The 12,393-nt window shown below is 49.9% G+C and overlaps 1 protein-coding gene across 2 annotated transcripts in view; it reads left to right on the top strand.

Annotated features, from left to right (window-relative positions):
- Window positions 1-12,393, top strand: part of CFAP77 (cilia and flagella associated protein 77) — a 136,895-nt gene that overhangs the window by 101,583 nt on the left and 22,919 nt on the right. For both annotated transcript variants that reach the window (XM_038548935.1, XM_038548936.1), the window contains exons 4-5: window positions 6,118-6,223; window positions 10,568-10,669. In XM_038548935.1, coding sequence (XP_038404863.1) covers window positions 6,118-6,223; window positions 10,568-10,669 — 208 coding nt within the window. The remainder of the gene's footprint in view (window positions 1-6,117; window positions 6,224-10,567; window positions 10,670-12,393) is intronic.

Below are 12,393 nucleotides of genomic sequence, written 5' to 3'. Positions count from 1 at the left end.
TCCCACATTTTGAGACCTCCTACTCCTTGTTCACCTCTTTGTATGACAGGAATTTTATAATACTTTCCCCTAATATGCCCATATTAAGCAATATTGTCCCTTGAAATAATTCTAAATTCACAGGAAGTTGTAAAGACAATACAGAGAGATCCTGCATCCTCTGCATGCAGCTTTTCCCCAGGACAAGATCCTATATAACTATGATGCAATGTCAAAACTAAAAAGGTGGTGTTGGTACAATACACCAACTTTCATCACTTTTATATGCGCTCATGTGTGTAGATCTGTGTAGTGCAGTCAAGATACAGAACTGTCCCGTCACCTCAAAGATCTCCCTCCTGCTACCCCATCGTGACTTCCCTCCCTGCTGGACCCTAATCCCTGGAAAGTTCCTCAAGGTTATGTGCATGAAATCACATGGTGTGTGACCTTTTGAGATTGTCCATGTCCACTTGGCACAATGGCCTTGAGATCCACCTAAGCTGTGTGTTCCAATAGCCAATTCCTTTGTACCGTTGAGTGGAGTTCCATAGTATGCGTGGACCCTGGTTTGTTCATCCACTCATCCACTGGAGGATGTTTCGGTTGTGCCCAGGTTAGACTAATAAGAAAGCTGTCCTTATGGGTCATCCATACTTCCTCCAATGAAATGCCTCTTCGTTTGCTTTCCACGTTGACTTTGAGAGCCCTCCACAGGTTCTGAGAGGAGCACTTTGCCAGATGTGTGGTTTGCAGGGATCTCCTCCTGGTCTGGGTAGCTGGTCTTTTCATCTTCTTGAGAGGACCTTCCACAGAGCAAAAGTTCTTCATTTTGAGGAAGTCCCAATGTATCACTTTTGTTTTCTCATATGGATCATGCTTTTGGTGCCAAGTCTAAGAAGGCAACATCGAGCCTAGCCTGAGCTCCTAAAGATTTTCTCCTGCGTTTTCTTTAGAAAGTTTAATTGGTTTACATTTATATCGAGATCCTTGATCCATATTGAATTAATTCTCGGGGAAGTTCTGAGAATTCAGTTGAGAGTTGTTTTGTGTTTGTTTGTTTTTGCCCACAATGTCCAGTCATTTCAGGGCCATCTGTTGAAAAGACTATCCTTCATTCATCCAGTGGCAATGTCCATCAACTTACAGACTTTATTTTACCTTCTGTGTACCCTAACTTATAATACCCTGAATTATGAAAAAATGCGTCTCCTAGAATTTTTCCTGATCTTTCTTTCTCTGACTTACCTTCCTTCTTTTTCAATGACACATAATTGCTAAGAAATGCACTGTGCCAGCTCATACCGGACACAAGCCATTCCTGCCCTGGTGGTGTGGGCATCCAGTGGCCGAGGCTGGTGACAAACCTGTAAACAATGAACCTGAGCACTTGTGCATGGTGGGCACCTGGCAGGGGCCATCCAGGGATGCACTGTCGGGCAGGTCCTCTGGGGAGGCCACCCCACGGCTGAGACTAGGGGAAGCTGAGCGTGTGCCAGGTGGAGTAGGGGTGGGGAAGGCTTGGGGGCCCATGGCCTGAAGTCTAGGCTTAGTGTAAAACAAGAAAGTGTGATGTGATCTGGTTTATGTCCTGACAAGCCTCTCCACCTTTCTATCCAAGCTAATGAGCCAGAGCAGAAATGGGCAAAACCTGTTGGATGTCCCTCAGCCAGCCAGGCTGGGGCTGCCATGACCCCCAAGGTTTGTCAGCTGTTTCAACCTGCTCTGAGCCCCTCCCTGCCTGTCTCCAGGTAATAACCACTGACCGGAGCAGGACACAAAGACGGTCAGCCCAGGCTGCAAGAGGGCCTCAAAGGGAGGCTCTTGGTGATGTATGCAATGGGGGCTGCTGGGAAGACAGCTCTTCTGTTGTGAATGGCCTCTTGGGGTAGATACTGTGAGCTTACGCATCTCATGTCATTAGAAAGCATGGCCATAAATTAGGCTGCTCAGAAGCATGGGGTGTGTAATAATTAAGCAATAAAAGTCACCACAGGGGTAAAGGAACCAGAAAACAAAGAGCCACTGTTTTTAGACGCACTGCAGACTGCTCTGTAAAGAGACCTCTGAGCTTGAGTGGCATTTCAAAGCTGCTGAACCTCTGCTGGAATAGAGGCCTGGCTCAGCCCAGCTCCAGGGAGGTCTGCACACTGGAGAGTCAGACTACACCAGGAGAACACACGGGGCATAGGGTAGATGTTTAGGGTACCATCGATTCTATATCCCCTTCTGGGGCCATGAAATCCAAAACCTGGAGGGGCCTCACAGGGAGTGAAGACAGTGATGTAGAGGGGTGACAGGGAAGGGAGAGGGGTGTGGCAAAGTAACACCTGATGCTTGGCTCCAGCCAGTTGTCGCTACACAGGCAGATAGGCCACATGGTCAGAACTTGCATATTTTCAAGGCAATCTGGAAAGCTGGGTTTTCATGTAAAATCTCCCACCTTTTTTTTTTTGTTAAGATTTTATTTATTTACTCATGAGAGACACAGAGAGAGGCAGAGACACAGGCAGAGGGAGAAGCAGGCTCCCTGAGGGGAGCCCGATGCAGGACTCGATCCAGGACCTCGGAATCATGCCCTGTGCTGAAAGCAGACGCTCAGCCTCTGAGCCACCCAGAGCCACAGATTTTAGGCACCAAAAATATCCCAATTTTTAACTGTTGATGACAGATTGAAGTCTCTGAAGACTGCTGTGCAGGCCAAATCAAACAAAGCCAGAGGGGCATCTGGGTGGCTCAGTTGGTTGACTGTCCAACTCTTGATTTTGGTTCAGGTCATGATCTCAGGGTTGTGAGATCAACCCCATCAGGCTCCATGCTGGGCTTGGAACCCATATAAGATTATCTCTCTTTCTCTTTCTGCCCTTCCTCTCCTAAACACACACACACACACACACACACACACACACACACACACACACTGACACACAAACAGACTTGAGGTTTGCCTTGAGATCCTGGGTAAGGGGGGATGTCTCTTCTTAATACTTTCATTTCTGCATTCCTTGGTCTGTGGGATAAGGTCACTGGGGAAGATTAGAACCTTTCCTGGGAGCACTCGCCTTTCCAGAAGTGCAATGAGAAAAGCTGTGGATCCTCCCCTCCAGATACCAGCTCAGAAATTATTGTCCACAACTTCTTGGGACCTGGGGAGCTAAGACCCCTGGGGCTAAGTCTTAGATCACAACACCTGTGGGTCCTGGGCCCCAACACCCGTGGCGACTCCAGACCCACCAAACCAGAATGTCCTATAACAAGATCCCCCCATGACCCACGCGTGCATGCCAGGTTGCAAAACGCTGCTCTGTGCTTCCTTGGGCTGTAAAAGACTCTGTGATTTCTAGTCTTGGAACCTACAGTAGACGTCATCCATTAAACAGTTTCTACTGGTGTTTCCCCGAGGTGGGCTGAGGAACCCCTGTGTATCAGTTCCCTGGGGTCCTCCGTAACAAATTACCATGCTCTTGGTGGCTTAAAGCCACAGACACGCATTCTCTAATAGTTCTGGAGACTAGAAGCTTGCAAGGTGATGGCAGAGCTGTGCTCCCTCTGGAGGGTTTAGTGGAGAAACCCTCCCCACCTCTTCCACCTGCCACCAGCATGTTTGGCTTGTGGCAGCATCACTGTGCTGTCACCTCTGGTTTCCACACGGCCATTTCCTCTTCCCCCCGTGCCTCTCTTCGCTGTCTCCCATATGAGGACACTTGTCATTGGAGTTAGGTCCTACCCTAAAAAGCATTTGCATAATTATTAATCCCATTTCAAGATCCGTAACTGGACTACATCTGTAAAAGCCCCCCCCCCCTTTTTTTTTTCAAATAAGGTCATATTCACAGGTTCCAGGGGTTAGGATGGAAACAGCACTTTGAGGGCCACCCTTCAACCCACACACCTGTATCAGAACTATTTCCTATATTTGCTTAGAAAAATGGGATTTCTTGGGCCCCCCTCCCACTTCCCAACTCAGAACCTCTGGGGGTTGGGCCCAGGTGATTCTTATGCACCCCCCAAAAATCTGAGACTCTCTGTCCCAAGGAAATAAGGAAATGATCAGCTCAGACATGAGAGGTAGAAAAGCTGGCTGTTCGCCATCAAAAGGAAAGTCAGAAAGACATAATGGGGGGAAAGCAAATGAGCCTGTTTCACTGTTTCTTCTTCTTTTTCTCTTTTTGCTTAGGACGAAAATGTTCAAACATGCATTAAAGCATAGCAGACAATATAATAACATGCCCATGATCAACCTCCATCACACAGCTTCAACTGTTATCGATACACTCTGCCACCTGTTTTCACTTTATTTTACTGTATTTTATTTTATTTGGTGGACGTTCCTTCTTAAAGCAAACTGCAAACAACCTATTATTCTACCCACAAGCCCTTTTATAAGCATCTCCAGCAGAGACACTTAAATACCTTCCAAACCTCGGCTAGTGTTCACTCAATCCTGGTTGCTGAAAAACAAACCTTCCCACTGATGGTTTGCTGGACTCGGGGTCTGAACAGGTCTGCAGACTACCTGGTGGGTGTGTTCCTTAGGTCTCTGTAATCTACCTCACTTCCTCCTCCTTCCTTCCCAAGTTCCTTCTTTTGCTGAAGTGCTTGAGTCACTTGTCCTGAAGAACATCTCACACTCGGGACTTGGCCCTTAGCATCCTCGCGTGAGCGTGTAGCAAGCTCCCCATGCCCTGCACTCCCTGTGAAGCGTGGCAGGTGGGCCGACAGCTTGCGAGTCCGACACACGGGCACTAGCCACATGTGGCTCCTGAGCCCTTGCAACATGGCTCAAGCCGCCGAGGAACTAGATTTACCATCTTATTTAATTTTGACTAATTTGAATTCAAACTTTGGAACTGAACCTTTTGAACACCCCATGAATATTTTAAAAGGATTATATGTTGGTGTGATAATATTTTGGATAGATTAGATCAATAAAATATGTTAGTAATGAGAGCGATAAAATATATGAATAAAACTAATCCTGCCTGTTTCTTTTTCACATTGCAACTGGAAAAACTCTAGTTTTGTGGTGACTCGCATTGTATTTCTATTTGACAGTGCTTGTCTAGAAGTTTGATTACCTGGAGGGTCACTTTGGTTTCTTTTCCCAAAGAAATGGGTCATTTGGTCCAGCTGCTGCAGGCTGCAGCAGCCCCCACCAGCTCTCCACCTAATGGCGTTAGCAGCCACTGCCGATTATTACCTCAGTCCATTCTTTTCTTTTTAAGATTTTATTTATTTACTTATGAGAGACACAGAAAGGCAAAGACATAGGCAGAAGGAGAAGCCAACTCCCTGTGAGGAGCCTGATGTGGGACTCCATCCCAGGACCCCAGGATCAAGCCCTGAGCTGGAGGCAGATGCTCAACCACTGAGCCACCCAGGCGTCCTGATCTCAAGCCATTCTTTCACTGGGAGCAGCATACCTGTGATTCCCTTCCCCTCGGCTCTGTCATTCCTCCTGCAATTATCAGCTCTGGTTCTTCTGTAAAGAACCTGTCCTTGTCACCTATCTGGTTACTCTGGGCTGGTCTCACCTGCCGCCCCCACTGCTCTGGGACAGAGACAATGATGGTACCCGCCTGACAGTGTTGCGAAGAGATGGGGCATGCAACATGCTCTTCACAGGGTAGATGCTCTCCTAGCCCTGAGACCCTTGTCAAGGAGACCCAGAGTCAGAAACTAGAGGCCATAATTATTTTACTCCTGCAAAAGGAGAGAGACTCGGTGGAAAATGGGGCTCCATTGTGTACACAGCACAGGTGGGGACTTACAGCCTGGGAACAGGGGGTGAGGGGTCAGGGATGGACACACAGAGGCAGGCCGATGCTTGCTGAACGGACCTGATAGGATTCTTGGTAGAGGCAGGCCAAGGTGATCAAATACGGAGGGGACGATGGGATGGGGGGACTGACCTCACAGACTTTTGATGAAGACTGGCTTCAGCAGACCAAGGACGGGGCCCAAGGACAAGGTCTAGGTGAACAGACGGCTCCAAGGAACCTGTCTAAAGTCTGATATCAGAGACAGTCTTTGTTACCATCTCTCAGAGCACAGCCCTAAAGGTCAGGTGGGCATCCTTGGTGGAGGGGACACCACTGGCCTTCCAAGACATCAAGCCTCTGCACTTCCTCCCTGCAGGCCTTCCACCCCTTTCTTTGACCTACTGCAGCACCGCTACCAGCAGCTTTGGGTGCAGGAACAGAAGGCCACCCAGAAAGCCATTAAGCTGGAGAAGAAGCACAAGGTACATGTGTCCTCCACTCCAGAACGGCCGCCCTTTGGGAAGGGAGTGGCAGGAGGGGCTGGCCCGGCAAAGCTTTGAGATAAACATCGGTGCATGATTCTCACTGTGGGGGAATGGGGGTAGGAATCAAGCTACTCCGTGCTGTGCTAAAAGGGTCTTGGTGATGATCACGCCCAAACACTACTCAAGCCCCAAAAGTGGAAGATTCTGGCCCGGGTCCTGTGTGCCTCTGAGACAGGAGCAGGACCCAGTGTCCAACTCCCACCTGGGGACTCCTTCCCTCAAAACTTCACATGAGTTTGCTCATCCAGAAATCTGATTTTAAACTAATCTGACCCAACCTTGACAGAAATATGCCCTGTATCATCTGTAAATAAAAGGCTAATAAGGCAGGATCACACATTTTGGGGGTGCCTGGGTGGCTCAGTTGGTGAAGTGTCTGCCTTCAGCTCAGGTCATGATCCCAGGCTTCTGGGACCAGCCCTACATCAGGCTTCCTACTCAGCAGGGAGTCTGCTTAAGCTTCTCTTTCTCCCTCTCCCTCTGCCCCTACCCTTGCTCGTGCTTACTCTCTCTCTCTCTCTTTCTCTCTCTCTCTCTCTCTCAAATAAAGAAATAAAATCTTAAGAAAAGGGACGCCTGGGTGGCTCAGCGGTTGAGTGTCTGCTTTCAGCTCAGGGCATGATCCTGGGGTCCCAGGATCGAATCTTGCATCAGGCTCCCTGCAGGAAGCCTGCTTCTCCCTCTGTCTGTGTCTCTGCCTCTCTCTGTGTGTCTCTCATGAATAAATAAATAAAATCCTTAAAAAAATTTAAAAACCACATTCTGTTATACTTTAGGAATACATTTTGTTTCAAATTAATGATGAGGCCACATACTAAACCCATTCTGTACATCACGTACATCATTTCCGTGATGTTTGACAAAAGCCCCAGGAGTGGGTATTATTCCTGTTTCCTGGGCATGGAAACTGAGCCTCAGAGAGGCAGCACCTGCACAGGGAAATTGAAGCTTGAGGACAGAACCATGTCCCCATACTGCCACTTGCTAATTAATGGTGTGAGTTGTAGTCGATCCAAACAGGTGGATGTAGTGCTACACAGATTCCATGAGAAGCATGATTGTAGCGTGTCCGGTGGGTGCAGCAATCCAGCCAGGGCTGTCCCTATGTCGTGTTCCATACAGGGAGCTGGGCTGAGCATGCACCCGTGTTCCTGCGCTCTTATTTCCTGAACACCCCAGCAGGCTAAGATCTCATCAGGGCAGGGCGGTTGTTCGGTTTTCATATGGTCAAACTCAAGCTCAGAGGGATTAAGTGACTGGCCAAAGGCATCAGAGCCAGGCCTGGACTCGAGTGTGTGCAGCCCCAGAGTCTCCACTCTTCTTCTTTTATTTTAATTTATTTTTTAAAATTTATTTATTCATGAGAGACACAGAGAGAGAGGCAGAAACACAGGCAGAGGGAGAAGCAGGCTCCACACAAGGAGCCCAATGCGGGACTCGACCCCGGGAATCCAGGATCACACCCTGAGCCAAAGGCAGACGCTCAACCACTGAGCCACCCAGGTGTCCCATCTCCACTCTTCCTAATGGCAAGGTCCCACTCATGCTGGTTATGGGACAGCCTGGAGTTCAGCAACAGGGCAAAGATGTTCTAGAACAAAACTGGGGAGCAGAAGAGTCTTACTAAGGGTCCTGGCACTGATGGGCACAGGGTGTCAGTCTCCCCAGGCCCATGGCCAGCGGCCAAGGCCCCTCCCGCTGTTCTTGGCATCGATAGAGCGCGAGACACCAGCTCATTAAAAAGCAGAGTGTTGTAATAACATTTTAAAAGCAGCCCATGACTAGTTTATTCGTTAATGGCTCAAGAAAGAGTCAACTTACTATGGTAACGACCAGTTTCAGAGGGAGCACTGCCATTACAAACTGCTTTATAGCTCCAATTTGGTCGTGTTTTTTAATTAGCGGCAATTTCACGGCAACTCAGAGTGTCGCAAATCCATGGAAAACCGGGCTCCCGAGGACACATCTTCTGACTCTAGAGACAACTGTGGCCAGTGCCCCTCCTTGTTCAGCAGAGCACTCTACTGTGATGTTCCCAAGCACTGGTTGGGAACTGGGGCCAGCTCCAGGGGTGTGACTTCGAGTGAGCCACCAACTTGGGATCTCAGTTCCCTCATTGGGGAAAAAAATGGGTCAGACTAAATGCGGCTCCCCCCGCCCCATGCTGTCCCCAGCACATAGTAGGCCCTCAGAAACCACTTGTGGAACCAACCCCAGGGTTCTCTTCCTGTTCCAAGATTCTCTGTGGCTGTACATTGTCTAACAAACAGCTGATGAACTCCCAGACCCACAAACACTGGGGCTGAGGTTAATAAGATGACTGGTCTACAAGGCCAAGTTGCCACCATCCAAGGGGAAGCCTGTATCTCCAACTGCTAAGATGTCCTGGGTTTTTGATGGTGATGCCCTCAAGTGAAATCGTGGGCAACAGCTTCCATGTAGTGAGTCATCATCTTGGGTCCTTCTGCTCAAAGCTGAATCCAGCAAATCCTACGGCAACCAACCCTGTCAGGCATCAGTGACCACTTCCAGCAGGGAGCCCCACCTCCATTTAGAAAGGGGAAATGAGGTGCTTGTATCCCTCTGATTCTGAAGGCCAGCTTGGTAACTCCCGGCCAGATAGCATCTCTGGTTTGCGGATAGTTTCCAAACTGTTCTAGGAAACAGAGAAGACAGCTAACCCAAAGGGCTTCTAAGTTATCCAGAGATACATTCAATAAAATTAACTTAGGGACACCTGGGTGGCTCAGCGGTTGAGTGTCTGCCTTCAGCTCAGGGCGTGATCCCAGGGTCCTGGGATCAAGTCCCGCATTGGGCTCCCTGCATGGAACCTGCTCCTCCCTCTGCCTGTGTCTCTGCCTCTCTCTCTCTGTGTCTTTCATGAATAAATAAATAAAATCTTTAAAAATTAAATTAAATTAAATTAATGTAAATGGGGGTGCCTGGGTGGCTCAGTGGATTAAGCTTCTACCTTTGGCTCAGGTCATGATCCCAGGGTCCTGGGATCAAGCTCCGAATCAGGCTCTCTGCTCAGCGGGATTCAGTGGGGTGGTGGCATCTTCAGCTACATTTGGGTCAGTTTTTATTGTCAGCTCCTCCTTTTGTGTGCCTCTGTCACAGCAGCAGCCCTCCTGGGAGAGCGCTGGAAGTTTATCAAGCCCTGCCCTCTGAAGGAGAGACGAAGCACAGCCCCAGTAGAACCCAGGGCAGATACAGATTTTGAGAGACCTGAGACTTCCACACGTTGGAAGTCCTATTTAAGGGGAGTGGGATAGGGGCACCTGAGTAGCATCTGCCTTTGACTTAGGTCCTGATCCCGGGGTCCTGGGATCGAGCCCCATGTCTGGCTCCCTGCTCAGCAGAGTCTGCTTCTCTCTCCCTCCACCTCTCCCCATGCTTGTACACTCTCTCGCTCTCTCTCTCAAATAAATAAATAAAATCTTTTTATTTTTTTTCTTTTGTTTTTTAATAAAATCTTTTTTAAAAAAAAGGGGGGCAGAGTGGGACATACGGGTTCTAGTTATGGAATGAATTAGTCCCAGGGAATAGTCAATGGGACTGTGCCTGTGGCGAGTACCTCATAACCTATAGACTTGTTGAGTCACTATGTTGTCCACCCGAAACTAATGTAACATAGTGTGTGAGCTATACTTCAATTTATTTTTTTTTAATTTTTATTTATTTATGATAGTCACAGAGAGAGAGAGAGAGAGAGAGAGAGAGAGAGGCAGAGACGTAGGCAGAGGGAGAAGCAGGCTCCATGCACCGGGAGCCCGACGTGGGATTCGATCCCGGGTCTCCAGGATCGCGCCCTGGGCCAAAGGCCCACGCCAAACCGCTGCGCCACCCAGGGATCCCCAATTTAAAAAAAAGAAAGGAGAAAGTACATAAAACGTATTACCGTTACAAATTTTAGAGAAACAGAGCCCATGAATAGGACCCCCCTCCAGGACCTTAGGAGGGACCCTGTGCCATGAGGATCCCCCAAAGCTCAAGCTGTATCAGATCATGGGAAATTTACGTCTAGAGCCAAACCAGAAACCAGAGCAACATGCTTGCAACAGCGGGTGGTCCCACGCCTTAGTCCACTGAGCAGTGTGGCCAGGGAAGCAGGTGCAGTGAAATCAGACTCAGAGAAGGGCTGGAGCCAGGAGGAATGTGACCCCTGGGTCTGCAGCACCAGGAATCCCAACCCTCTGCCCTCACCTCCCTTTCGTCATAGCTTGGGCTCCTCCGGGCAGCCAGGAAACCACCTCAGCTCTTCATTTCTCTGGCCTGCAGGTGATCCTGGGGAAGCTGTATGAGACCCGGAGCAGTCAGCTGAGAAAGTACAAGCCGCCAGTGAAGCTGGATGCCCTCTGGCATATGCCTCATTTCCAGAAGGTCAGTCTCGCCTCCAAATGCCCCTTCCCACACCTAAGGTGGATGCCTCTCACTTTGCCTGGTCTTTATCTGTCCTCTAGACAGTGAAATTCTGTGGCCTTCTACCCACTGGTTGGCATAATAATAGATACTATATTATTGCTGCAGTATCTTATATTATCTTACTGATTCTTCGTACTTACTGATGTGGGGGCTGCTGCCATCCTCATTCCCCAGATGGGGAGCATGGCCAATGCTGGCTTAAGTGGCGGCCCTTAGCTGAACTTGGGCCACTGACCACAGAGACTGGGTGTCTGTCTACTGCAGTGGACACTGTCTGAGCCAAACCACCCCCCTCCACTGATGGGGTCATGGGTGCACCACATCCCGCACTGGGGATTTGACCAGCACTAAACCTCCTTGCAGGATGGCATTCCTGGGGCAAGGGGAGCAAATGTCTACTAGAGGCTGACATAAGGGGATAGCACACACCCAGAGTGATCTTAGCACCCACCGTGCCTCAGCCTCAGAACTGCACTGGTGCTCGTTAGGCCACGTACCCCTGTCTCACCCAGAGTGGGATCATCTTCAGGGCCTTTTAGTAGGGGAAGAGCAGTGTGAGAGCGAGGTGCGATATCCAGAGGAGGGGAACTGGGAGACTTGGAGACAGCAGCTTCTGAGTGGGAGGGGAGCCGCACATTCCCAAGTCGGGCCCAGCGAGTCTTTCTAGGGGCCACAGGGACACGCCTGGCCCTAGGAAGACAGCTGGACAAAGCAGCGTTCCTGGCCAGCCCAGCCCACCCGTGGTATTGAGTTAAACTGCAATTTGGACAAAGAAGGGGCCAGTGCCTTCCTGAGCCTAATGCAATCGAACAAGCTGCCGAGCTTCATGGAGAAGCCTGCTTGCCCCCCGATGTGGCCTTTTGCATCCTGCCCAAGTGGCCTTTGTCAGCATATGTCAGTGACCATTCACCTGGCGCCCGTCAGCCCGTATCACCCTGCACATGAACGTGACTGGGCACTGAGCAGGAGGCACCAGGAGTCCCTGCCCACGTCGCTTTGTTGCTCCTCCACCCTGGCCTGGTGGTATGGCTCGGTTCTGGTTTCTCTGTCTCCCCCAATTTCCTGCCTTTTTAACCACCTTCCTCCCCCCACTCCTCTCTCCACAGCCTCCTTCCAGGCCCCTCCTCTGCAGTTTTCCCTCCTTTGCTCTTTTTACTCTGATTTTATTCTCTGATTTTCCCTGGGAGGCTGCCCAGGGAGGGATGGGGACCCAGCACTCTCTGAGCGCCAGAGGCCCTCTGCAGCACTCTGCTCGATGGTGTCACCTCTACTCCTCAGCCCTAGATTTAGAAGCCACTGAGCCACTGAGGCAGTGGACAAAGGAGGGATCGGGGGGCTTGGGCCAGTGGAGCAAGGAAAGGGCCCCTACCCTTATGCCCCCAGATCAGGAGAGCATGTCCCCCAATCTGATGTCCCCCAATCTGATGTCCCCACGGTGGCTGGCCCAGAGTCCGACATGAACCAATCAGCTTCTATTTTCAAAAGCGGGACTTTGACTCAGCTGTGCCTGAGTTCTTCTATTCTAGACTGCTGTTATTGAAACACGGTCAGGAGCAACAGGAGGTAGCCTGTACATGCCACCCTGTGATTGGGTGCCAGGCATTGTGCTAAGTCATCTCTGTGCATTATTAGGCTTCATGTTCAGAACGAGTTCCCCCCACTGCTTCGTGGTATGGGGGTGG

This window comes from Canis lupus, chromosome 9, assembly GCF_011100685.1.
Source record: "Canis lupus familiaris isolate Mischka breed German Shepherd chromosome 9, alternate assembly UU_Cfam_GSD_1.0, whole genome shotgun sequence".
Classification (NCBI taxonomy): domain Eukaryota; kingdom Metazoa; phylum Chordata; class Mammalia; order Carnivora; family Canidae; genus Canis; species Canis lupus.
Note: the sequence above shows the minus strand (reverse complement) of the source record. Positions and strands in the feature narration are given on the sequence as shown.